General features: G+C 50.3%; 9 protein-coding genes across 12 annotated transcripts; 7 read left to right on the top strand and 2 right to left on the bottom strand.

Annotated features, from left to right (window-relative positions):
• Positions 1-64: 64 nt before the first annotated feature.
• Positions 65-475, top strand: H257_01687 (hypothetical protein). Its single transcript, XM_009825007.1, has one exon. It carries the CDS (start codon positions 133-135, stop codon positions 352-354), a length of 222 nt encoding a protein of 73 aa, XP_009823309.1. The 5' UTR covers positions 65-132; the 3' UTR covers positions 355-475.
• Positions 476-604: 129 nt separating this feature from the next.
• On the bottom strand, positions 605-1,534 carry H257_01686 (hypothetical protein). The gene is made up of 2 exons (XM_009825006.1): positions 1,272-1,534; positions 605-1,222 (listed from the first exon to the last, which is right to left on the bottom strand). The coding sequence occupies exons 1-2, from the start codon at positions 1,440-1,442 to the stop codon at positions 653-655; spliced, it is 741 nt and encodes a 246-aa protein (XP_009823308.1). The 5' UTR covers positions 1,443-1,534; the 3' UTR covers positions 605-652.
• A 714-nt stretch (positions 1,535-2,248) lies between these two features.
• Positions 2,249-4,101, top strand: H257_01685. 2 transcript variants are annotated; one of them, XM_009825004.1, is made up of 4 exons: positions 2,249-2,873; positions 2,936-3,242; positions 3,306-3,461; positions 3,561-4,101. In XM_009825004.1, the coding sequence occupies exons 1-4, from the start codon at positions 2,311-2,313 to the stop codon at positions 3,855-3,857; spliced, it is 1,323 nt and encodes a 440-aa protein (XP_009823306.1). In that variant the 5' UTR covers positions 2,249-2,310; the 3' UTR covers positions 3,858-4,101. The 2 variants fall into 2 exon arrangements, with proteins under 2 accessions (XP_009823306.1, XP_009823307.1); XM_009825005.1 differs by lacking the exon at positions 3,561-4,101 and having other exon boundaries at positions 3,306-3,559.
• Positions 4,102-4,535: 434 nt separating this feature from the next.
• Positions 4,536-5,322, top strand: H257_01684 (hypothetical protein). Its single transcript, XM_009825003.1, has one exon. It carries the CDS (start codon positions 4,906-4,908, stop codon positions 5,242-5,244), a length of 339 nt encoding a protein of 112 aa, XP_009823305.1. The 5' UTR covers positions 4,536-4,905; the 3' UTR covers positions 5,245-5,322.
• Positions 5,323-5,922: 600 nt separating this feature from the next.
• On the top strand, positions 5,923-8,115 carry H257_01683. 2 transcript variants are annotated; one of them, XM_009825001.1, is made up of 12 exons: positions 5,923-6,030; positions 6,090-6,172; positions 6,220-6,421; positions 6,474-6,674; positions 6,763-6,918; positions 6,983-7,017; positions 7,078-7,164; positions 7,213-7,327; positions 7,372-7,458; positions 7,547-7,630; positions 7,681-7,903; positions 7,965-8,115. In XM_009825001.1, exons 1-12 carry the CDS (start codon positions 5,941-5,943, stop codon positions 8,048-8,050), a joined length of 1,449 nt encoding a protein of 482 aa, XP_009823303.1. In that variant the 5' UTR covers positions 5,923-5,940; the 3' UTR covers positions 8,051-8,115. The 2 variants fall into 2 exon arrangements, with proteins under 2 accessions (XP_009823303.1, XP_009823304.1); XM_009825002.1 differs by having other exon boundaries at positions 7,547-7,903.
• A 227-nt stretch (positions 8,116-8,342) lies between these two features.
• On the top strand, positions 8,343-10,135 carry H257_01682. Of its 2 annotated transcripts, XM_009824999.1 has the most exons (3): positions 8,343-8,516; positions 8,575-8,825; positions 8,889-10,135. In XM_009824999.1, exons 1-3 carry the CDS (start codon positions 8,461-8,463, stop codon positions 10,103-10,105), a joined length of 1,524 nt encoding a protein of 507 aa, XP_009823301.1. In that variant the 5' UTR covers positions 8,343-8,460; the 3' UTR covers positions 10,106-10,135. The 2 variants fall into 2 exon arrangements, with proteins under 2 accessions (XP_009823301.1, XP_009823302.1); XM_009825000.1 differs by having other exon boundaries at positions 8,343-8,825.
• A 916-nt stretch (positions 10,136-11,051) lies between these two features.
• H257_01681 (hypothetical protein) lies at positions 11,052-12,795 on the top strand. The gene is made up of 3 exons (XM_009824998.1): positions 11,052-11,199; positions 11,251-11,492; positions 11,555-12,795. The coding sequence occupies exons 1-3, from the start codon at positions 11,147-11,149 to the stop codon at positions 12,745-12,747; spliced, it is 1,488 nt and encodes a 495-aa protein (XP_009823300.1). The 5' UTR covers positions 11,052-11,146; the 3' UTR covers positions 12,748-12,795.
• A 348-nt stretch (positions 12,796-13,143) lies between these two features.
• On the top strand, positions 13,144-15,416 carry H257_01680 (hypothetical protein). Its single transcript, XM_009824997.1, has 9 exons — positions 13,144-13,243; positions 13,291-13,817; positions 13,873-13,970; positions 14,027-14,305; positions 14,378-14,450; positions 14,508-14,570; positions 14,637-14,732; positions 14,783-14,938; positions 15,028-15,416. The coding sequence occupies exons 1-9, from the start codon at positions 13,150-13,152 to the stop codon at positions 15,355-15,357; spliced, it is 1,716 nt and encodes a 571-aa protein (XP_009823299.1). The 5' UTR covers positions 13,144-13,149; the 3' UTR covers positions 15,358-15,416.
• An 811-nt stretch (positions 15,417-16,227) lies between these two features.
• H257_01679 (hypothetical protein) lies at positions 16,228-25,370 on the bottom strand (the record flags this gene model as incomplete). The annotated part of the gene is made up of 20 exons (XM_009824996.1): positions 16,228-16,557; positions 16,623-17,104; positions 17,161-17,433; positions 17,592-18,245; positions 18,513-18,665; positions 18,960-19,190; positions 19,258-19,479; positions 19,584-19,715; positions 19,771-19,867; positions 20,203-20,279; positions 20,342-20,563; positions 20,610-21,389; positions 21,441-21,686; positions 22,802-22,999; positions 23,059-23,226; positions 23,291-23,335; positions 23,410-24,508; positions 24,557-24,660; positions 24,713-24,838; positions 24,888-25,370. 20 exons carry the CDS (start codon positions 25,368-25,370, stop codon positions 16,374-16,376), a joined length of 5,976 nt encoding a protein of 1,991 aa, XP_009823298.1. The 3' UTR covers positions 16,228-16,373.
• Between the last annotated feature and the right edge of the window lie 662 nt (positions 25,371-26,032).

The raw sequence follows: 26,032 nt of genomic DNA, 5'->3' as shown, positions 1-26,032 counted from the left end.
CATTTGGAACATCATATTGTGGAGTCCGTTATTCGAAATTAGAAGAAACCGCGGTCGATTTTCCCTCGATGTTTGGTTTCCATATTTAGCCTGCGGCTCAACTTGCGGCCAAGCGAGTGGTAACAATCCAAGATGCTTCAAGACGATCGCATCGTTGTCGCCCTCATGGTCGTCTCGGCCTTCTTCGGATGCCTTTCGTTCCTCGTCGTGTGCGGCCTACGAGTGCACATGGTATGTGCGAGCAAACAAGTCTTGGCCACCAACAAAACTGCATTGCTGCATCTGCCCCCTGCCGCCCTCTCGCCGTGGGAACTACGCCCACCTACCAGTGCCAACAGTCACGCAATAGTTTGACATGCGGGATTTAAAGCCCCCTTAATTTACCTGTCCAAGTTATGATGATTATGGTGTACCGTCTACCACGCTTGCGGCATGCCAGGATGACGGGTAAAATAATCTTGCCTTGAGTTGTTTGGTTGGTAAGGTGAAGTTGCCAAACCAATGTTGTAGCTAGATATACTATCGATGCAGGCTTCCATCAACATTAAATTGAACTCACTACATAGTGCATGAGCTTGCGCTGCGGTCAAGTCCAAATAGTCTAGCTGATTTCAACTTATTGTGGGATTTTCAATTATCGTTTGTATTCGTGTCAATTCTTATGAAGGGCAACATTGTTGTGCAATTTGAAGTAATTGTCGCCAGGCGAGTCGAGCGAGTTGCGCGGTGACGTGGCGTGTTGAGGGGATGACGCGCCATGTCGAGGGGACGTGGAAATATGCGACCCCTCTCTAGCTTTGGGAGACTTGACAGCGATCCGCGGCTGCGTGTCCAAGTCATTGAGCTCCTTTTGGCGAAGGAGGGCCAACTGCACTTGCTTCCGCTTTTGCTCTTCCGTGAACGCATCGGAGCTCAATACGCGCTCGAACAAACTCCCGTTCGGGTTGGCCGCGAGGTCATACAGCTCTTTGTACGACGGGTGGACCTTGGCCAGCTCCAGCGCGGCTGAATGTGATAGTTTGCGGAACACGTCGGGCGTGATGGGCTGTGACAGCGCCCCCGTGGGTTTCACTTTGATCGTATGGCTCGAATTGACTGGGCTTTTGATCTTCAGTCCCCCCACCACCTCAAGGCGTTGGCGCTGGTTGTCTAGCCGCTTGTCGAACGCGTGGATAATTTGCTGGGCGTCGGGGGACGTACGAAGGAGCAGTTCCCGAAGCAACTAAAACACCATTAGAGCTCGATGGAGGATGGGGGGGGTAGTGATGAACCTGATTTTCGGTCAACAGCGAGCGGCAGCCTTTGCATTCGACGTCGCTGTGATCGTCGTCGCGAAGTCTGTGGTCGCTGTGTGCCGAAATCACTTCGTCGCCCCCATCGCCACTATTGCTGGATTCGCGCTTGGTGATAATTTGTTCGTGTTGACGCCCCACTGCAAGCATAATCGATGTACGGCACCTTCGAGGTGTTTCTAAGTGAGTTCTCACCGCTGCTCCCGAGCGTTTTTAGATATTCACACAACCGCTTGTGTCGGTTGAACCTATTTTGAGACGGTTGGCAACCTCTTTGCACTTCCACGAACGAAGGTTCCATTCAGCAATAATAAAGGGTTAACGTTACCGGTACTTGAGGGCTTATTGATGATCATATTGTTAACGTTATCCTTAGTCTCGCGACCACAGCGACTAAACAAACTCTACCGGTAACTTAGAACTGTTAACAGTACCGGTATGTTCGTTGTACTCAAAAGCAAAAAAATGACCTTTGAGGTGCGAGCTATTATTCGAGCTATTATTCGTTCTTCTGATACTAATTCCGCCGTACATGTGCACTCTGAGTCCCAAGTGCAAACTCAACATGTAAAGTTTCAAATGATGGTTCACATCCATTGAAACTTTCCACATCCCGATTTCACACCACACATTATTCTATACGTATACATACCACAGAATTTGGCCCATTTTAGTGACAAATACTGTATGCACATCATTTTTCTCACTTGGACGCTGCTTCAAGTCCGATCGCACTTTAGCAGTCAAATGTCCACATTGAAGGTATTTGACTCAAATATCGGATATATGGCTCCAATATGCCAAAACCACAAGTCATTACTCCATCCCGATATACAAATATTCCGTTAATATCAGAGTATTATTTCGCACGTTTCGTTTCAAGTAGAGTTTCCCGCATACTAACATGTTGACGACCCCGTACTTGTTTGAACGTCATCCGCAAGATATTTTCTTGTGGTGCATTCGCTTCTGTAGTGTTGAACAATCAGTTGTGAACTTCCGTCGATACATCCCCCCTATGAGCTGCTTGCATCGCACCGTGCGCCGCCACCCGTCGCTGCTTTCCAAGACGCATGTCGCGTTCTTCTCCTCCTACCTGGACCGGCCCACGAGCTTTCCTCTGAAAAAGGTCAAGGTCGTGCTGCTGGAGAATATCCATCCGCGGGCGATTGAGATCTTTGAAAACGAAGGGTACACGATCGAAACGTACAAGGGCGCGCTGTCGGGCCAAGAGCTCATCGATGTCGCCGGGGACGCCAACATCCTTGGGATTAGATCCAAGACGCAGCTAGATCGATCGTTCTTTGAATCCATCGGGTGGCACAACCACCGGTTGTGGGCGGTCGGGTGCTTTTGCATTGGCACCAACCAAGTCGACCTCGCAGGTGCGGCGAAGTACGGTGTGCCCGTGTTCAACGCTCCGTTCTCCAACACGCGCAGTGTCGCAGAGAAGACGTTGTGCGAAATCATCGCGCTGCAGCGCAAACTGTTTGAGCGGTCCACGGACCTCCACACAGGTCTATGGAAGAAGTCTGCTACGGGCGCGCACGAAGTGCGCGGCACGACCCTTGGGATCATTGGGTTCGTACGACATTGCACTTTAACATCGGGCTCGACTGACGGGTTTCATTCCAACGGTGTAGGTATGGTCGCATTGGGTCGCAGGTGTCCGTGCTGGCCGAGCTGCTCGGCATGAAAGTGGTATTTTACGACCCGCTCAAATGTCTGCCCCTGGGGAATGCCACGCAACTGGACTCGCTGCAAGAACTGCTCCAGGTCGCGGACGGCGTGACGCTGCACGTACCGGCCACAAGCGACACGAAGAACATGATCAATGCCGACACGATTCAGTTGATGAAGCCTGGGAGCTTCGTCATCAACAACGCCCGAGGCACGGTCGTGGACTTGCATGCTTTGGCGGATGCGCTCAAGTCGGGTCATCTCAGCGGGGTACATACGTAGTGTCTCTATATGGTGTTTGGTGGAATGGGCTCATATGATGAGGTGCGCTAGGCGGCAGTGGACGTGTTTCCAGTTGAGCCAGCCAAGAACGGCGAATCGTTCTCGACGCCGTTGCAAGGCCTGCCAAATGTGATCTTAACCCCGCACATTGGCGGCAGCACAGAGGAAGCCCAAGGCAACATTGCCGTTGAAGTCGCTTCGAAATTGGTACCAATATGTATATATTATCCATAGATAGCCGCCCATGTCTCTAGTTATTTGACTGTAGACATACAAAACACAATGCGTGACGATCTTGATGTGTAGGTGCGGTTTCTAAACGAAGGCACGAGCACGACCGCGACCAACATCCCCGAAGTCGACTTGGGCGTACCGGTGTCGGGCAACATTCGCATTTTGCACATGCATCACAACGTCCCGGGAGTGCTGAGCAAGATCCACGCCGTCCTGTCGGACTATGGCATCAACGTGAGCGCGCAGTTCCTTCAATCGAACTCGCAGCACAGCTACATCATCCTCGAAGTCGAGCCCTTCCACGCCAAACTCATCACGCGCGAACTCAAAAAGATCAAGGAGACCATCTTCCTGCGCGCGTTGCTATAATAGACACACAACCACAGGCGACGGCGTCACATATGCACGCACTACTGTGGAAATAGACTTGGATTCGTCTTCGACCCCCCTGCGTTCGACCACACAGGGGAACAACGGATAGATAAACTATGCTTCATCACGTTGTCGCAGGGTTTACGAAGCGGACAACAACCCTACGACGCGATCATTTGGACCTACATATCGGCTCTCAATAGAGAGTTGCTAGCGTTACATAATGTGGAGTATATAGTGGACAACATGGGACAGGGGTAGTGTTCACCTGTGATGATGTGACTAGTGTAGCTAAGAATCCCAAATCGCATTGGCATTATTGTTAGCTACATCATCACAGGTTCACTAAAAACGGTTGCTAGTGCCATTGGGATAAACGTCCCCTTCATTGCCCCCGCTTACGACTAGTACATCACTAAACAATCCCCATATCCCCTACTGTGCATCACGACTGTACTGTTCATAGACTGTCGCGCCGCCCACTGCCGCCATTGATATGAAGATCAAGAGCGAGTCCCATATAGTCGGTGCACTCGTGAGGGAGCAATCTAATGAGAGGCCACTCCACCGCAAGAGTAGTGGATGTATCCATCGCTTGTGATGAGCCGACTCTACCGTCGTACTCTCAAGTACAATGCAACAAGCAGCTCCAAGCTTACATGAACAAGGACTCCACAAGAAGAAAGCATAAATAGAACCACAAGTTAGGCGGTGGTGGTGGTCACAGAGCACAAACTCTGACGGTCCAGGTGCCACCCCTGGAGTGTGAGTTTGAGGCGGCTTTTGTGGGTTACGTTGACAAACTGGCGCCGAATCGTGTCGTCGTCGAGGCCCAGGAAGGTCTCCAACGCTCGGAGGAAGGTGCAATTGCTGGAAGGAGGACGTGCACTGGATGCTGTCGAATACGTTCGGGAACTGTCAAACAGGTCGGGGCGGTAGATCTGCAGTTTCGAGAGCACGGTGGTGACGAAGTACGACAGCGCACGTTTGCGGGTTTGCAAGAGCACTGGCGAGTGCCGACGACGGAAAAAGTCCTTCTTCGGAAATGGAATGCATTGCACGATGGGGTGCATGGTCCAGAACGGGCACGATCCTTGTACACAAGTACACGCGGCGCGGTGCTGGCCATCCGACACGCGAAGCAACGTTTGGTACAAGCGCCGCCACTCCGAGTACGTCTTGGCGACGGTGTGCGACGGCAACGTGCCGAGGGAGTGAGCAAAGGGACCAACGTTTGGTCGAATCAATACGACATACGCTGGTGAATAGGACACGTCGTCTACGTCCACCACGTCTGCGTGGATGTCTCGCAGGATGCAAACACTTGCGGATGAGCTACGGAGGCATGTGGAGGACATCTCGGAGGAACGAAGTGCGACGGTAGTGATTGTGGTTGGCGGCGGCGTCCTTTGCGTCCGTCGTGGCAGGCGGGATCGTCGACCTTGGTCTATCGACAGAGTGGAATCGGTATATGGAATATCCGTTGGTGGGACAAACCTTGCTGGGACATTCACATTGGATTACCTTAAATCAGTATATCAACTTCTGCATCCATTACTGTAGTACTGTACCAAGCCTTGAAGTGTGTTTACAGTTCACTACGAGTAAACAATGGAAAGTTATAACACTTCATGATGACTTCTTCGTCGCAAGAGACGCGTAGAGCTTGCACTACATGTGTGCGAGCAGCATGCCGCGACGCTGGAGCGGTCGATTGGTTCTTTGGGCTTGTGAATAGTGTTGGATTAGTGGAATTATCACCCGACAGCCTCACATGTATCTTCTGTATACTTGATCATTGTATTCAATGAGTTGGATGTCAGTACTAGAATCACTATTTAAGAAGCCTGTTCAACTGCATTGTTTGTATACTTGAGATTTGACACACAAGTGAGCGACAGCTTCAACATGTAAAAGCCAACGACGACAACCATGCCACGCAAGGCTAGTTAACATCGTAGAGTCTGAGGCTGCTAGCTACTACTCAGACCAGATGCGTGGTGACCGCTGGTCCATTATCCTTCGAGTCGTTTTCACTTAGTGTTGGATTGATTTGCGTAACGCCTGTTCTATTTGGGCTATGTCGTCAATGCGGTCAGTCCTGTCAACCATCGGCAGCTTGTCCGACTACGAGGAAGTTCGACAGCTTGGCAGCGGTACATACGGCGACGTACGTCCCCTGCAAATATGGCTGCATTCGATAGCCATCATGAAATTGCCCTGACGTAGCTTTTCGTATGCAACCGAAAACGAGACAACGAAATCGTCTGTGTCAAGCATATCGAGCTGGGCCATCTCACCACAGAACAAAAGTACACGTTGTTATCATGCATGTCGTGAATACGTAACGTACCTGCAGGGCAGCGTGTTGGAATGAAGTGCACGTGTGCGAACGGCTCGTGCACCCCAACATCATTGCGTACCACAGCGCCTTCTTGGATCGAAAGGGCACTTTGCTGGCCATCGAAATGGAGTATTGCGACGGAAGTGACTTAGCAGCATGGCTTTACAACCACCAGCATGACATTGACCAGTCCGTGGCGCTGCCGCTGTTTGTTCAGGTGTGTCTACATCTCGTGCGGGGATGATGAATGTTATGGGCATGTCAATTAGATTGCCTTGGCGTTGCACCACATGCACGGCTGCCACGTGTTGCACCGCGATTTAAAGCCTAAAAACGTGTTTGTGTTTGAGAATGGCCGGGTCGTCGTCGGCGACTTTGGTATTTCCAAGTGTCTGGACTTGTCCAATGGATTCGCGCAAACACTAGTTGGGTCTCCAGCGTACATGTGTCCTGAGATATTCGAAGGGCAGGTATGTTGGATCATTCTCCTGCGATCTAGTTGTTTACCCATAACTCGAACCGGCCGTGGACTTGATGCCGATGGTGTGATTCACGTAGCCGTACCATTTCAAGGCCGATGTGTGGGCCCTTGGGTGCATTCTGTACGAACTTCTCACGGGAAGGTGTCCGTTCAAAGCGAGCTCGTACCCTGCGCTCGTGACGCGCATTACCTCTGGCGTGTTCGATCCACTTCCGCTGTCATCTCGTCCGTCGGTACATTGAGCTGATAATACATGCCAATATTTTGGTCGTTCATTTGATTGACATTGCGCGCTAGTTGGCTCGCTTGGTCTCATCGATGCTGTCGTTGAGGTGACATTGCATTTTGTACAAGAAACAACAGGCTTTGAAGTGTTGGTGGGTGTGTCGCAGACCTGATGACCGCCCGTCCATTCGCGAGATCTTGCAATCCCCCGGCTTGCAGCGCTACGTTCAACAATACGTTGAACGTGCACACGAGTGGGGCCATCATGGGATAAACCATCTTTTGATGTGTCGATCGTGTAGGTATTTTAATGTGGATGCACAAGGCGAGATCGCAAGGGGGGCCCTGCGCTCGCAGCAGCACGAGCTCTTAGCGAAGGGGAGTGTAGCCAGTCAACATGCTGTCCATCCCACCACGGTGTGTTCAATGAGATCCTTGTTTTGGAGTCACACGAGGGCTAGGGTCCCGAGATCGATGTCAAAACTCTTGTCAAGTCCAAGAATATCGCGACGGCGGACTCGACGTTGGACGCAAAAGCCATCGTGCAGGTACGGTTCGTCGATGCCATTCACATTATAGTCTTATGTACTACTTCAATATATGACTATTGTATCGAAGTATAACATTGTGTTGTAGCTACGAGCAGTGCAAACGGCCCAGCGATACAAAGAAAAACCTGGAGGGAAAATAGCCATGGACGTGCCCCGCTGTGATATCCACGTTCGGTCGATTCAAATCGTATTTGGGGCATTCACATGGTGTATCGATAGCTGCACCAATTCGACGCCAACCTGCCTTCAAACTTGCATTTTCAGCCCCCACCCGCACCACCTCTTCAAAACCCAACTTGGAAATCTCGACAGTCGTTGAAAGTGACCCCACGCGGCAGCCCCCCCAAGTCGCCACATCATCGGACGAAAACAATGCGAGGCGTGTCGCCCCCTCCCCCTCCCGTGGTGGGCATCATTCGACCCCCTCAGTTGACGTTTCACGGTATGGTGTCATTCCTATCTTTCCAATGTGTTCTAGGAGTAATATCCGTGTGAAATGATAGGTCTGGTCGCACAACGTAAAGGCGCTGCTATGGAAGTTGTTGGCACCCAGCTGAAATCCGCAACCAAATCGCAAGCACTCAAGTAGTCGTTGTTTTGCTGACCGCGACATGAAACTCATATTAAATGCAACAATTTACACTCAGCTAAGACGCAACTCAGCAACGATGTACAGTAAGTTACTTAGGGGGTACTTCAAGTAGTTGCTGGTACTGACTGTACTACTGGTATAGTACTCACATGAATGTGTCAAAATACAACATGCAGCGACCTTTCGTACATTGCGAACGTTCCGTACATGTGAACCGTACATACAGTTTTAAAGTACCTTCTCGCGTACGGTCGTTGTATTAACGTCAGTACAAAAACACATCCAATGGATGTGTTTTTGCGCCGTATATCCAATGAATGTACGGCGCAATACAGGCGTTCAAGTTGTGCTAAAACTGAAACGGCTACTGGACGTTGTGCACCACCGCTGCCCATTCAGTCCAGGGGATGTATAGAGAGAACTCTACACCGACGCAGTCGTGCCATGCAGCTTTAATCTCATCGTACAACGCTGCTATGCATGTCCAGTGATGCTTGTCAGTCCTTATGAGTCGTACGTAGAGACCCCAAGTCGACATTGCCGACGAACGGCGGCAGCCATTCCATTGCCGTCCATCGACGCGTGATGACAGTGTATGCCGTCGCTGCTCTTTGTTTCTTCAACGTTAGTGGTGGACCCATTGGCTCGGAGCCTGTGTTCGCTGCTGGGGGGCCGGCAGTGGGGCTCGTCGCCCTGTGCCTTTTCCCCTTTGCGTGGTGCATCCCCATGGCCCTTGTCACGGCTGAATTGAGTACCGCGTTCCCAGAGAACGGTACACAATTGTCTTGTTCTCGGTGGTTTGCGTTATTCAAATTTCTTTGTGGACTATGTAAAGGTGGATTCACAGTGTGGGTGCACCATGCGTTTGGACCGTTCTGGGCCTTTCAAGAGGGGCTATGGTTTTGGCTGTCGGGGGTGATCGACGCGGCGCTGTATCCTTCGTTGGCGGTGACATGCGTCAGTAAGTTCATTCCTGAACTGGATGCGCTTAGCGCCACCGAAACGTGGATGGCCAAAGCAGCGATGGCATCGTTGTTTGCATTGCCCAACTTGTTGGGCATTCAACTCGTCGGTCGAGGGATGATGTTGTTGTCGATGGTGGTGACGCTTCCGTTTGTCGTGTTTTCGATGGCTGGGTTTTCGAACGCTGCGTCGGACTGGACCGTCCTCACTCAGGTCCGCCACGCAGACACGCCATGGAATGCCACTGCTTTCGTCGAGTCATCTGGTCAAGAGATCGCCATTCAGTGGAAGTTGCTGCTAACGACAGTGTTTTGGAACTGCAACGGGTTTGCAAACGTGTCGACGTTTGCGGGAGAGGTCGCCGACCCAGGAAAGGCGTACCCCCGAGCCCTGCTCCTCACATTGCTAGCCCTGGAACTGTCCTACTTGGTGCCGCTGTCCGCCGGAGCCGTGTTCAATCGCCCCCCTTGGTGGTCGTGGACAGAGATCAGCTTTAGCGACCTCGCCCATTCCCTTGGTGGCAACGGACTCCTAAGTCTCATGACCATCGCTACCCTCGCGAGCAACTGGGGCCAATTCACCAGCGAAATGTTCTGCGTGTCATTTCAGCTCACGGGCATGGCCGAGTCTGGCCTAGCGCCGTCGATCTTTGCTGCCCGCGCCGCCGCCTCGGACGTTCCGTACGTGTCTGTGGCCGTGTCCCACAGCCTCGTGCTGCTGCTCATTCAGTTTGACCTGGATGACGTCATGACGACAGCGAATGTCATCTCTGCAATGTACCAAGTGCTTCTCCTTGCCGCCGCCGTCAAGCTCCGCGTATCCATGCCTCACGTCCATCGGCCATACCGAGTCCCAGGCTCCATACATGTGTTGATCGCGCTGACTGTCCTGCCGTTGTGTGTGGCGTCCTATTTGATCTACAGTCCGCTGGAGGATATTTTGAACTCGCCTGGTACGTCTGCGTCGAATTTTGTAGTGCCAGTGGTGCTCGTGGCTGGTGGAGCGTGCGCGTATGCGCTAAACGTACCCTCCAAGGAATTCGGGAACTCGAAGGATGCCACCGCGGAGGAGTCGCAGCGGCTAGCGTAAATTGGAATCAAATCAGAGAGTTAAAACGGAGTTGTTATATTCGTGGCTTTTGGCCACACGATGTGGTTTCGCTGGCCATAGCAGTTCGATTTGATTCTGGTCGCTGAAGGAACAGACTACTTAACTATTAATAGTATTGTACTAACGTTAGTAGTGTATTTACAGTACAATAGAGATGAGTACAGTAGCTTGCTAAACATCTCAATTACTGTACTAATAGTATCCCCAAACCTGTTAGAACCAAGGTCGATTCTAGAATTGAGGTGCTACACACGTGCCGCTGCTGGGGGCTGAACGTTGCTACATGTATTAGCACGCGTGCTTCAACGGCCTTCGACGAGTTCACAGTGAAACATCTCTTTCAGGATCGAGATTTCACCAAGTTCTGACCAAGTAAGTACAGTACTACAGTGCTACATTGTATTCATGATATAAGATGGAAGGATCTTTGGTGGTGGTGTTACACTGACGTCTACACAGAATCCCACATATTCCAGTGAATGACTGGTGGAGAAGGATGCTGCCACACTACAGTACTTCTTCTTCGCACGGGATCGTGTGGTTGCCATGTGGCTTACCCAAATATGTGCGATTTCGATTGCTAGTCACATCACTTTTTTACTGGGATGGTGAGTCATCGGGCTGCTGCAACGGATTGTGGGGTGAGCCCTGAACGAGTACACCTGTGACCCCTTGATTGTGCTACCGGTACTCGTTGCAGTGCCAAGAGTTCGATCCAAAAGTGCAACCTGTGATAACGTTACAGGTAGACATACATTTCGCCAATAGTGATGAATACTCCACTGTTTTTCGAGGTTATGTGGAATATTCACGTGCAAAATCGCCCATCCTCGCATTGAATACTAGTATAAGAACACATGTAGGGTTTTGTATGGTAAATATCAGCTCAACAACCAGCAAAACCCAGGAATTTCGAACCCAAAGTGAATTTCGTGAATGCTACAGTAGGATGATCCATGTAGCAGCAGCCTTTTGTCTACCATTGACCAATTTCATCGGTCGACCGCACCCAGCTTCATCATGCAGTCCCCGATTGCATCGCCAGTCACAGGCCACCAGCCGCCGGCCGCCTTGTGAGATGACCTAAAGCACTGCCACCATCATCCTCACTGCGTTGTCTCTAGTGAAAAAGGCTACTCTGACGCGTCGGACGTGGCGCTTGGACAGACTCGCCGCGTGTTGACCACTGCCCAAGTGGTGGCGCTTTGCTTCTTCAGCGTTTGCGGTGGTGCGATGGGGTCGGAAGGCGTTTTTGGAGCCGGTGGCCCCGCTCTCGGGCTCATTGCGCTGGCCATCTTTCCGTTTGCGTGGTGCATTCCCATATCGCTCATTTTGGCCGAGCTGTGCACCATGTATCCTGAAAACGGTATGCACTACCACTTTTCCATTCCATCGACGCTAAATGTGGCGGATCTACTATTACTGTAGGCGGGTACACACTGTGGGTATTTCACGCGTTCGGGCCGTTCTGGGGGTTTCAGGAGGGGTTCTGGGCATGGCTGTCTGGGGCTATCGACAACGCGCTGTATCCGTCATTGGCGGTCACGTGCCTCAGCAAGTACATCCCGGAGCTGGCCGACAACACCGTGGGCACGTGGTTTCTCAAGGGGGCGTTCGCGCTGGTGTTTGCCCTTCCTAATATGTTCGGGGTTCAATTGGTCGGGCGGGGAATGGTCGTGTTGACCGCGGTCGTGACGTTGCCGTTTTTGATCTTTTCCATATGGGGTTTTGCCACGGCCGACGACTGGGGCGCGCTCGGGCAGTTTCGCTACGCCGACACGGAGCTGTCCAACTCGACGGCCGACTACATCAGCACCGGCGGCCTCGCGGTGCAATGGGACGTGCTCATGGGCACCATCTTCTGGAGCTTCAACGGCTTCGCCAGTGTGTCGACGTTCGCCGGCGAAGTCGCCAACCCCAGCAAAACGTACCCCACGGCGCTCGCCATCACGATCGTGTTCGTCGAACTCACGTACTTGATCCCCCTTGTGGCCGGTACCGTGTTCAACGAACCGTTGTGGCATACATGGACCGAGATCAGCTTCAGCGACCTCGGCTTTGCGGTCGGCGGCAACGCCCTGCTCGCGCTCATCACCGTCGCCACCATGGCGAGCACGTGGGGGATGTACAGCAGCGAGATGTTCTGGGTGTCGTTCCAGCTCACGGGGATGGCCGAAGCGGGCTTGGCGCCGACGGTGTTTTCCAGGCGCAGCAAGAAATCCGACGTCCCGTACGTGTCGGTGGCGCTGTCCGGCGCGATCATCGTCGTCCTGATGGGCTTGGACTTCTCCGAAGTGCTGCTCATGGCAAATGTCTTGTCCAGCATGAGTCAAATTCTGCTCATTGCGTCTGCTATCAAGCTGCGCGTGACGCAGCCAGACGTGCTCCGGCCGTACCGCGTGCCCGGAGGCATGACGCTCTTGGTCGCGATCAGCATCCTCCCCGTTGCCGTATGCGGGTACTTGGTGTACAGCACGTTTGCGTTGGAGTCGACCATCACCCCCGTCGTGTTGGTGCCCACTGTGGTGGTCGTCGGGTTTGTGTATGCGTGGCTCATGAAGTTGACCCCGAAACAATTCATTGCCCCCAAACCTGCGGGCCCCTTGTTCGAGTTGGAGTAGCATCGTGAAGCATTTGATAATGATATATATTTACTATGGACCACGCTGAAGAATGACCAATTTGTATTAGTAGTGGAGTCATTACAAGTACTAGAGAGGTTTAGGAACTTGTCCAATATCACAAGGTCAACGCTGCTGGTGTTACATGCTGTGATAAAAAGGAAGTATTGCGGGAAACGATATAAAATACATGATATCCAGATGTATACGAATGCAGAACGCGTCTCCAAACAGTAAACTCTGAATTTGCAGTGTTTGACTCATCCATCAATATTGAATCGGTAGTGACATGGCACTACGCTTCGACCCGTGATTGGTTCATGAACAAACATTGTGAAGCTGGATTGGTTACAATAGTGACACCAAAACCTATGGGAAGCATTTTGGTTCCTCGAGCAGAAAATGGACGACACGTACGAGAGCTGGGGCCAACGCGCGGACGAGTTTGAGAATGGCACCGTGTGCATTGGCATTGATCTGGGCACAACCAACTCGTGTACATCCATCTTGCCTTCAGTCATGAAGGCATCACGTGTGCTGTAGGCGTGGGCTATTGGAAGGAGGGTGCAAATCACGCCAAGATCATCAACCACACCGCCACGGACGGCAAGCACAAGACCGTTCCATCCGTCGTAAGCTTTCCTTCTCAGGGCAATCCATTCGTTGGGTTTGATGCCGTGGAGCATGAGCAAAAGTACGAACCAGACACAGTGACCATCCGAAGTGCCAAGCGGTTGATGGGCAAGACGTTGGCCGAGATGGCTGACGAACAGAAGTACCTGTCGTACACCCTTTGCGACGCCGACGGCCACGTGGCTATTGATCTTCCGTCGAAAGAGAGCATCGCGACGCCCAGCGAAGTGTCGGCGATTCTGTTGAAGTACATCAAGGACACGGCCGAGGATAAGCTGGGCCATCAAGTGTTCAACTGCGTGTTGACCGTGCCAGCCTACTTTAACGAGTCGCAGCGCCAATCCACTCTCAAAGCAGCCACCATGGCAGGGTTCCAAGGCATTCGGTTGCTGAACGAGCCCACGGCGGCGGCCATGGCGTACGGCCTGTTCATTGCAGTACGCAAAGCAGCACTCATCTACATTGGCATATCATCATTGACGACTTCAGTAGGGGAAAAAGCGCGTGGCGATTTTCGATTTCGGCGGCGGGACCTTGGACGTGTCCATCTTATCCATTGACAGCGGCACATTCGCCGTCGATGGAGTGGGGTACGACATAACGCGTACACAAAGTGAATTAAATTGCCAACTCTCTTGGAGCACAGGGGCGATACCCACTTGGGCGGCGAAGACATCAACCACTTGCTGGTCGACTTCATGCTGGACTCGATATCTCAAGAGCAGAATGGCGGCAAACCGTTGCCGCTTCCGCTGACTCGGACCGCCATCATCCAACTCCAGCAAGCCGCAGAACATGCCAAAGTTACGCTGTCCACACAAAAGGATGTGTCTATATACCTCAAGGACGTTGGCGGCATTAAAGCGCACAAGATGAAGCTATCGCGAGCAAAGCTCGAGAGTTTGTGTGCCCCGCTCTTGACAAGGTAAGAAATATAGGATATTAGAAATATAGGATATTTGTCTTGTCACTACTTGTGCTAACGCTATGTATGTAGATGTGTAGACATTACACGCGACGTCTTGGCGAGCATTGGTTTGACCCCCCAAGATATTGACGAAGTGGTGTTGGTACGTATTGTAGTTCTTTCAAGGGAGAATTATGTTGGCTAATATATTTTTGGTTAGGTCGGTGGGTCGACCCGCATCCCGGCCCTTCGCACCAAATTGTCGGATTTGTTTGATGGCAAAGTAAAAAAGTTGTCTTTTGATGTCCTTTGCTAAGAGGTCTCGGTTGTACCGTCGATATGGTCTTAGGTACTGTGTACGTCTGTGAATGCGGACGAAGTTGTGGCGTCTGGTGCGGCAATCCAAGCGGCCATTTTGAGTGGCGTGGACAAGCGCGTGTTTCAGGTAGACGATTTCCAACTTGGCGTGTCTAGTTGTCCGACAATATACTACAGGATGTGCTCATGATGGATGTGATTCCATTGAGCATTGGGATCGAAATGGCGGACGGGCGCATGGAAGTGCTCATTCCGAAAAACTCGCGAATTCCAATCTCCGTGACCAAGTCCTTTGACACGTACGAAGACCATCAGAAAGGCATCACGGTCGAAGTACGTTCGTCTTGTTGTTTATGTCCTGAAAGGAGCTGGATATGATGTTTACATGGACCGTTGATAATGAATATGTGTTGTTTGTGTAGGTCTTTGAAGGCGACCACCCCGTGGCCCGCGACAATGTGTATTTAACGTACTTCAATTTCACGCTGCCACGTCATAAGCTGGGCAAAGCAGGCGAATTCCAACATGCGGTGACCCTCAGCATGAACGAGAACGGCGTGCTTCAAGTCAAGGCCGGCGCGCAGCACGAAATCGACGAAAACGAAGCCGCCGTGTCCAAAAAGTGGATTGTCGTCCTCGGCGTGTATATGGCGTGTATGGCGGCCATGTATGTGTTTGTGCGCGTACACTTTTCGACGGACCGACTCGCGTACACAGACCAGTACAGTGCCGTCAACAACGACGACTTGTAATGATAATAGAACCGATGGGGGCGGGATAACAACACTCCATAAGTCGTCTGTGTGCCAACAACCATCTACACTTTGCAAGAGTTTTGGCAACACTAACAGTAACGGTGCGTCTGGTAACACTCTTGAAAATAATATTCCATTTTCTCGCAATATGGGATTAACCAAAATACCATTTTCAAAAAAGGGAGGTAAAAGGTCCATGTTGTAATATGGCGTTTGGGATCACTTCAGCGAATAAATCCCACGTGGAATTATTGGATTTGGGTTATTCAAGCAAGACATGTTTCAATTTTGATCAGATTTGTTGATTTCGGTCCCAAAATGGCGTTTTGGGCCTGAATATTGCAATATTTCCGGTTACGAGATGCACCCAAAACCATGCATTTTCCAAACAAATGACAAATGTTCGACTTTACACTCCATTTCGCAGTCAGTTCAAACACATGTGACACTAAAATCGAGTCGCGCTTGCCCAACTTGGACATTTTGAATACGAATATGTGGTGAATTTCTCCTCAATCTGGCAGCGCTGTTGTCTCGAGTAGTGCCAACGTTCAAAATGTATGCTTGGTGGGTTGACTTTGCAATTCGTGATAATATCAAGCGTCGGTTTGTTTTTTGCTTGGGGCTAGAGGTACGAGTGTGATGTCGTTAAAGACGGCTGGGCTGCCACCATTGCGTTAGAGAACCCCGATAATCCAAGTGCAAGGGTTGGTTGAGTAAATGATGGTCACTAAACTTGCGCTTCAAGGCTGGCTGGCTGGCTTTATCATGCACAAAAGCCTGGGTATTGAGGATACTATTTGAGCGTCAAAGTGTAGTTCAATGTCGGCAATAACCCAATGGTTGGATTCTGCGGAGATGAAGTAGTTGTCGAGTAGTAAAAGTCACAGTGAACGTTTCGTTCGTCCATCATAGGTAAAGCAAACCAAGCGTAGACGACAGAATAATCTGCATCGTGGATAGCGGTGGTCCAATAAATTCGAGTGCACCGTCATGTATAACGTTACCGTCGATTATAAACCCCCTTGGTCGTCCAATGAGGCGCCATTTTGAAACCGAGCCAAGACGGGCGACGTCGTTTGGCCCAAGTAGCACTGGACGATGGTTGGTGCGTCCCCATGTTGTTGTTTGTGGGGAAATTGGCGGAAATGGCGTGCTATCAAGTCGTTCGCGTCGTCGAATCGGCGGTGTTCCAACCTGCCACCACGACATCATCATTCAGACACGCACCAGTCAAGATGAAGCCTTTGAAGAACACGTACAGAAACGCAAGCGCGTGGTCCATCGCAGAAGTGTCTGGACGCCGTGCGATCCACTCGCAATACCTTTGGCCATACACTGACTGCACCAGCGTTTGTTGAGCTTGTGGATGGGACACGATATACGAAGCGAAAAAGTCGGCGTCCACAACGTCCAGCGGCGACAGGTTGGCCAAATACTCAAAAATTGGAACCACGTAGGCGTGGTTGGTGTCGCACAGGTGGCACAACAACGCCGTGCGCGCCGCTACTTGGGGGATGCCGAACGCACTTTGCACTGCATACTGGGAAAACATCTCGAATTGCGTCGACATGGTGTGCAGCAACTGGACAATGTCTACTACGTTGAGACTCTGGATGAACGGGCACTGTTGGATCAGAAACACAATTTCCTCGAGGATGCATTCCACGTTGGCAGGTACGATGTCCTTGTCCATGTGTTGCAACGGCCACCGAATTGTTTGCTCAAAGAACGGTGTTAAGTCCTACAACGTCATCGTCGAGCGATCAAAATGCCACCCAAACCATCTCAAGTAAGTACCACGGACGGAAACTGACGAATGAGGGGTCGCAGCAAGTGAAATAGCGTTGGGAACATGGACAGCGAGACCATTTGCTGCAGCACGCGATGCCAAAGCGAGTCGTTGGCAATAGCGTACGACACCATGAGCTCACTGATCAAGATCACCACCGCCGGGTCGTGATAGTGTTCGCGCCATAAACCTCGCACGAGACTCTCCTTGTCGGACTTGACAAACGACGCCAGCGAGTGCGGATGCTGCAGTTCTTCAAACATAACCAAGAGACGGCACGACTAGCACCACACATTGTGAAAACCAGTACCCACACAAGACACACACAAAAGGCTCGGAAAACGCCAAAGGGCACACACTCTTATACATGCAAAGTAGAGAGATGGGCGAGAAGTCGCAGGCCACACATTTCAAAGAACTCGACAACTCCGACACGTACCTGCTTCAATTCAGACAACGGCACGGCCATCGAGTCTGGGATCAACGTCTCCGTTTCCAGCTGAAATGTATCGGCTATCTGTTGAACGATTTGGAGGGCGCGGTACTTGACGCGGTAGGTCAACCCAGCCCTGGGGACGGGATCGCATGCGTACTTGACCAGCTCGTGCAGGACATTGGGGTCACCCGTCCAACTGATGTACAGCAACCGACCCAGTCGAGCGTCTTCGTCGTCGTCGGTGAGATAATTCCACACGGTTTGCTGGGTGGGTGGCTTGGTGTGTCGAGCCGACAGCCACTTCCACCGGATTTCGTGCTGGATCGTAGCCAAGTCGGCGTCATTCAACGTGGCGATTTTCAAAGCTGTGTCGTGCACGACGCTGGTCTGGGTGGTCCACGCTTGCTGGCCGTACTTAAAATAGACGAGTTCGATGAGTTTCTTGGGCGAGTCCTGCGGCTCGGGTAGCGCCGCGCCGTCAAATTCCTGGCTCATGGCGTTCCAGCACTCGGTTGTTTGCAGTTGCACCAATGTTTGCTGGAGGCGCTGGGTCTTTGGGTGGTTGGGTTGTTGTGACATGTCCAACGCAAACTGCACGGCCGAGATCGCAAACGACGAGCGGGGAATCTTCTTGCTCAACCATTCCGCCGTTGTAATCTATCGGAGAAATCATCACAAACGACCATCATATATTGTCATGTCGATTATTCGATATTGGAGTGATCCGCAGACAATCGATCGACCAATCAAAATAACCAGACCACTAATCAAGTAGCCAATCAAATCCACTCTTCGACCAATATCAACATCGAACCACAAAAGTCAGGACAAACAATCGATCGATAGATTTGGCGAAAAATCCGCACAAAAGTCAACCAAATTTTGGGTAAAAGGATGCAATAAAGGTCAGAATGTACGTCGTACCTTGTGGTCGACTTGGCTAAATTTGCTCAAAATACCGCGGAACGAATCAAACGACAACGACGACGGATCGCCTTGAATCATGTTTTTGATCAGGCGCATGTACATTTCGTCTGCGTCAATGTCCAACGGCGTACACAACGACACGAGTTGGCCCTAGTAAATATATTTGATATTGTTGTGAGTATTATTCTAAACTGGAGCGACATCCAGAATGAATCGACACAACCAAATAAAGTACACAAGAATCATCGGCAGAAGAATTGAGCCAATCCGGTTGCAGGAAATCACCATCATCAACGTCAAATTAGTGTTTGACTTCAATTAGTGTGATACCAATACAAAATTCAGTACAAAGAATTGATCGATATGTAGGTTTGGCGATTCAGCACAAAAGTAGTCCATATTTTGGGTAAAAGGACAATATAAAGAGTTCAACTGTCCACCAACCACAGTGGTGGCCGTCAATTGCGACGCCAGCACGCTCCACGGGTCCGACATGATGGCGTGGAAACACAGCTGGGGAGTGTAATGTTGTAGAAAGTGCAGCACTTGAACTCGGTTCTGGACTTCGTCTTGTTCGGTGTAGGCGGATTTCTGCAGCAAGTTGAACACAAACAGCAGCCGGTCGTAGTCGGTGCCCGAGAGTTTTGGCAGTACGCTCAGTAGCAACGGGATCAACTACAGTACCCCATCAAATACAAGAAATGTGTGACATGACCATGTTGGGGACACTTGGTTGCAATACCTCGTGCTCGTGTACATCCTCCAACACACCGACGATTTGACTTTTGTAGTCGCTCGACGTCAACAGCAGCGCTTTCACGTAAAGCAAGCACGGCACACTGTCTGGGATGTTGTATTGGCGCGTAAATTCCAGCGCACAGTACAAATCCAAGCTCGTCGCATCCAGGAGCAACGGGACCACGTCTTGGATGGCTTTGTGATCTCGACGATCGCTGCGAAACGCCTACGTTTTCATCACTCGACCAGTCAGCACCCCCCCACCTCCACGCTCACACACAGATATATACTCACTACACTATATATATATATAGTGTATTGAGACTGTACTTTGTGGTCGCAGGTAATCCCCAACAGGTTCAAGTGATGCCACCACTTGGAATTGATTTCGAGCTCGGTGCAAATGTGCAAAAAGCCAATCTGCTGCCACGTTCGGGCTACTTGGGACCCAAGCTGGGCCAACTACAAGATATACACGGTTAGAATATGAAAAGAAAGGAATGAACGAGTGTCGGACCTGTTGGAGCCTCGCAAAGTCATTGTACACGTTTTCCCGCACCAGTCGTTTGTTTAACGCTGAAAACGCGGTTTGCTGATCCATGCTCAGCATGTACCTACGCATAAATACTGTCAAGTGGATTCGAAATTGCAGTGTTTGAGTGCTCAATCGAATGACCAGAATAACCAAATCGATATACGACCAATCAAAACCCACAACACGAATCAAGTGGCCAATCAAATCATCCACTCTTCGACCAATATTCAACATCGAATTAGTGTGCGACTGAAATTAGTGTGATACTGAACGATCTTTACATACATAAGTCAGGACAAAGAAAATCGATCGATGATAGGTTTGGCAAAGAATCAGCACAAAAGTTCAAATTTTGGGTAAAAGAAAGGCAATATATATGAACTTGTATATGGAAAAGGTATGGGGGCTACATACCCCAAAGCCAAATCGCGGTCGATGTGATGGGCGTACAGAATGTGTGACAGCATTTGATCTTGTTGTTGGGCCAACACCTACAAAGGGAACCGTTCGACTCAATAAAGAGAATTCTCAACAGCACAAAAAGATATGGCACCTCGACGGCATCGTCTGGGATGACGGGGGCGCTCAAAAGCACAGACAACGCGAGTTGCGGTGCTTGCACATCCACAAGATAGGAAATCAACTGCTTGGCAGACAACGCAATGGATTCGGTGGTCGCGGCGGGGTGTTGTTGGGACATGGCGTACGTCATCGCCAACGGAAGCACCGACGACTTCAGGGTCACCGCGGCTTCCCGGTACCAATGTTCGTAAATCTACCCAAATACAAATCAAAACCCTGTCGCATAAACACACACGTACCCTCCACGGCAAATACGTTTGAAACAACTCGTCCCGGGCATCCGACTGATCCGTCGTGTGGTCGTGGATCGAACAAAGCAGCGCCACTTGCTTCAACAGTGTCACATCTTGGTCCATGGTGGCGGTGCAGGATTCGTGGGTCACGCAATTCACGAGCAAGTCCCGAGCCAGCCGCAGTCTTCGATGGCTGATCTGACTGGACACCACCATGTACTTCAACAGGGCAACGGCCACTTGTTTCATCGCCGTAGCGTTGGTATTCCGCGCGAATCGTAGGGCTTGGTCCACGTCGCCTATGGAGGCCGCTTGGACGCCCAGGAACGCGCGAAATTCCCCCGTGGGCATGCCCAGAAGCAGGCTGCATTGCTGGGTTCTCGTCAGCGCATTCGTTCCTTCTATCGTCATGTGCCGCGATACAACGACAGCAACGGTGGGGATGTGTCGCTTTCGTTTCAGGGACGGCGCAGGTTGGTGGCGCAACGCGTCCAGCCACGGTTGAAGCAGCGGCAACAAGATTTGTGGATGCTGTGACCGAGCTTGAAATGCTTCCATCGACAGCGGAACGTCGTACAGTGTCCGGAGTTGGTGCACTTGGCGCAGCGCCAGTTGCAACGTGGTGTTTACGACGCGTTCAAACCCGCGGTGGCTCGGGCTTTGGGCCAGCAACGACGACACAAACGACAGCAATGCTTGGCCCATGTGGGGAATCGTATCCAAGTAGAGCAGCCCAAACTGCACCACTTCAACGGCAACGGTCCACTTTAGAGGCGCGGCAAGGACCTACGACCGAGCGTGGAAAAGTGTCGATGTACGTGCAAAGAGAGAGAGTACCTCGATAGATTCAAGCAACTGTGAGGGGTGCCGCGTGCCGTCGTGTGTCGGAGGCGCTAACAAGAAGTTTTCCATATACTGAACCACTACCCGTTCCCGTCGAAGCTGGTGCGATGCTTGCGCCAGGTTCAACGCATCCGGAAATGCATCAGGGTTGTCCACTTGCGTGCACAGGTATCGGCAAAACCGCGCGGGCAACCAAACGTCGTGGATGTCGTACTTCAACCCGTACTTGCCAAACAGTTCCTATATAGTAGTATTATTGCTGTCAAGAATTCGATTCAAAATTATTGGACACCATATTGTCGTCGGCAGACAATCGATCGACCAATTTAAAAACTTTGTTTTTCATAAACTTTAAAAATAATATTAAAATAGGAGCAAAGATGACTAAAAACAACTGAGGTAACGCATAGAATTCTCGGAAACTTTTTGACCCAAATTTTCAATTCCACATCTCATACAAAAAGTAAGAAGAATGGAGAAACATAGATAATATGTCTGGATAATATAATTCAAAATCTGTTTTTTGTGCGACGAATTGCACAAATTGACCTACAACTCTGAGAGTTGTGAAATTTAATATTGCTTTGCAGAAATCGTCTGTGAAACGCTATTTCTCGGAATCGTAACATCTAGGATTTGTATGGTACTAAAAAAAGACATTTTGGGTCGAATAAAAATTCAGCCAATAGGGTGCGCAAATAATAATAATACAGCCAATAGTACGCAATCCCTCAGAAATGGAGTGCATCTATTGGTTAAAAGTTTAGTGTCCGAGAATTCGATGTCTTCCGAGAATTCGATGCGTTACCTTACATTATAATTACTTGGTCACACAGTTTCTGTTATAATAATTTCAAACCAAAAATCAAACCCCCAGTCCACATTAATCAAGTGGTCAATCAAATTTTGTCATCAACCATGCACACATCGAAACTTATATCACGTATATACTGGTACTACAAAAGATGTGAAATATTGTCGATATATTCGAAATTGGAGTGTTTGGGCGCTCAATCGAATCAGCAGCATCAAATCGGCATACAATCGATATACGACCAATCAAAACCCGATCTATAATCAAGTACCCAATCAAATCCACTCTTCGACCAATTTAACATCGAATTACTGTGTGACTCTTAAATTAGTGTGACATTAGACCATTTTTACATACAATGAATCGATCGATAGATTTGGCAAAGCATCCGCACAAAAGTCAACCAAATTTTGGGTAAAAGAAAGACAATATCAACGACTCGATTGATGGTGTTGGTGAATATATTAATTTTCACCACGAACATCCAAAGTTTGACTGAAAGGGGAGAATATGCCCAATCGACAAATAGATCACAACGAACCTCGAGTTGCATCAAGCGCAGTTGTTCCTGCAATTCCATTTGGTACGCACTTGGCCAGCTTGCCGCGTGAACTGCCAAGTCCAGCATCGATCGCTGATATGGTAGCGGAATGGATTGCAGCACTGCCAACGCCGATTTGGCTCGCTTTTCCATGGACACAATCTTGTCCAACAGAATACAGCACCGCGCTTCGTCAAACTATACATTGACCACGTTCAAAATGTACCGGATTTGTACATGTCGGGTAGAGTTTATACCGGTATTTCAGCCGCCTTTTCCATAACATAGTCGACTAAAATATCGTCCAAGGCCGATTTCGACGTGATGGCGAGGAACGGCTCGACGTGGTTGGCCAATTCCGTGGGCAACATGTCGGCCACTTGCACTCGATCGAGCATTGCCATGGCCAAGCCTGGTACACTTGCCTATTGTAGAATAAAGTATACATGAGTAAAAAAAATTCTCTCCAGTCTATGCTGGACATATTACCGATTGCAATGCTTGGAACGACACGTAAAAGTCGAATTGTTTGCCCTACGAGGAGAGAGATACATCACGAGATCCCCCCGTTCAAGGTCGTGCCTTGAAAGTTGCCATACGAAACGTACCAAGTACACCAACTGCTGCAGCTGAATGTGTACTTGCCGGGCGGGGTCGTGTTCATGCGCTTTCGATTGCTTCCACAGACGTTCTGGCGGCAACAGTTGAGGGCATACTACCGTCGTCCACAGCAACGCGCCTTCGATGTCGCCTTCGGTGGCCATCACCTTGGCTCGTTCTACAATACCTAGCGCAAGCTTGTCCACGGGCACGTTAAAGTACTGATGGACCGGCAGCACTTCGTGGCGAATCCAATGGGTTACAGTGGCCGCAGGCACGTCCAACGGCAACAATTGCACGGAGAACGCGTCGACGAGTTGGAGGCACACGTGTCGCCGCCATAGGATTTGAAGGCGGCCCATGGCGCCTTGGCTAAGCAACAAATGGAGGATCGTCACCAAGTTGGCCGTGCGAAACTCGTGCCACAGCGGCGCAGAGAACTCGGTCGAGTTGGACATGAGCTGAAACGAAATCCACCGCGCATGTTGCGCCGACACGGCCGCGTCGTCGGGCGTCCATTCGCTCAAATCTTGCATCAACCAATCCAAGTACTTGGTTTGGAGAAACGTTTGGGCCAGGCACGGCGTCACAAGGTCCGGGTTCGCGTCCAGTGCAGCCCACAACGTCGTTTGAAACTCGTCGCGAGAAATGGAGGACAAATGCACATGATCTTGCTGCGCGCGTTGAAACAGATCGTCCAACGCTGCTGTCGTCGACAAAGTCGTGGCGTGGAAGCCGTCGGCGGCCGCGGCGGTGCTCGGACATGGCAGGTCGTGGTCGGGACCCACGTTGATTCTGAATATCGCAGCATTGCGACGGGTAAATGCACCAACTACGAGGCCATCGACGCCGTCGGAGAACAAGAACGCCGACATGTACGGGAACGAGCCACATGTTTTGATCGATACAGTGGCAACCAACTCCCGTGGGCCTTTGAAGGTCACGCTGACGATGGAAACATCCACAAACGTACAAGATGACTGTGGACCCGGAGTAGTCGAAATAGCAACCTTCCATGGATCGTGTGCAAAGCAAGCCGAGCTCTGTATCACTTGAGGGGAGACCGAGTGCTCATACAGGAATTCCATCGAGCTGCTTGCGTCCCACCTACATTTCGTGTGGTGTGTTTGAATTGTACTACATATTGAACCGCACCATGCAATTGAATGGCGCGACACGGCCACGACCACGTCGCCCGAGTTCCCCACATGCAACTGCTGAAGCAACGGAAATGCACTGTGACTGACAATAGCTTGTTCCTACGAAACTCTGTTAGACACGACGTATATCAGAGATCAAAAACACATGTACGGTAAAGGTATGCAGTGCTTTTTCGTCAGGGTTGGTGCTGGTTTGAGAGATCCACCGACTAATGCAAGACTGTCCATGGTTTCCAACGATTATATCCGTGGACGTGGCGGTGCGACGGATTTGCATCTACGAACAATGTTAATCCGTCTCCGGTAGATTGGGTATGATCAAGTACCAGCGATGGTTGATCGTTGCGGCAAGGGCCGACAGCACCCACACGAAGGCGCACTTTTGAAAACAATGTCGACATGGGAACGGGTGGGGATTGGAGGAGAACGTCATCCACACAGAGTCCTTCGACCGACAAGAGTTTGCCACTGCGAAGGAGAACGACAATTTCGAGTCTTGATTCCGCAACGTGCAACGAAACTTGTGTAATCGGGTCTGTGTTCTTGGACAGGTCGTAGCGAAGCAACACTCTGCGATCTTGGTAATGCAGCAAATGCAGACTTCCATCAACGTGACCCTGTAGCTCCAGTTCAGTCCCTAGGTGGGATATGACGGATATCGATGCCACATTTGCATGGGCGCTTGGCATTGCTCCGGGATGCAGTGCAAGGGACAACGACTCCACCGCTGTGTCGTGGGACCCTATGCTGAATACAACCCGCGCTGGTGCTTGCGGAAAGAAGAAACAGTTCTCCACGCTCATGTCCATGGGCACATCTAAGGAGCAACCTCCCAAGGTTTCTTGCGTCGACATCCCTTCAGCAGCGTCTGCGGGCGGTGACCTCAGCGAAGGCTTTCACGTTCAATTTTGTGAAAAAGGCGCGGGAGTCTTCCTTATCCGGATTATTCACTCGCGCAAACCTCGCTGCGGCAATTTATTGGCTAAAATGCCTTCCACATAAAATATTATAGGCAATCAGTGATAAATATACTCAGATTAATTCGCAGTACAATACTACTTCGAAGTTCGATTTACTATACCTATAATAGTATTACTTCGAAGTAATTTATTGTACTATACTACTGTACTTCGAAGTACAGTAAGTAAGCATAGTAAACTTTCACATTTTTACATGGATTTATAAATTAATACTATTATAATAGGTACAATTAATACTACGTAGTAGTAAGTAGTACGAAGTATTAACAGTAACGTCAGCGTGCATCGTTTCTTCGCCTTGTGGGCATGCACATGAATGATTAGGAAACCTGTAGTTAAATTCAGTAACCTTAAGCTGGAGATTCACTGTCAACGCACTGGTAAGTCCTTCGATGACCATTTTAAGTACGTCTCTGACGAACAAGTATATTGACGTACTTCGAAGTCGTACTTAAGTGAATAAATATATATTGAGCTAACTGTAAATATAG

Source organism: Aphanomyces astaci (genome assembly GCF_000520075.1).
Source record: "Aphanomyces astaci strain APO3 unplaced genomic scaffold supercont1.3, whole genome shotgun sequence".
NCBI classification, from domain to species: domain Eukaryota; phylum Oomycota; class Saprolegniomycetes; order Saprolegniales; family Verrucalvaceae; genus Aphanomyces; species Aphanomyces astaci.
This window is presented reverse-complemented; position numbering and strand designations above follow the sequence as displayed.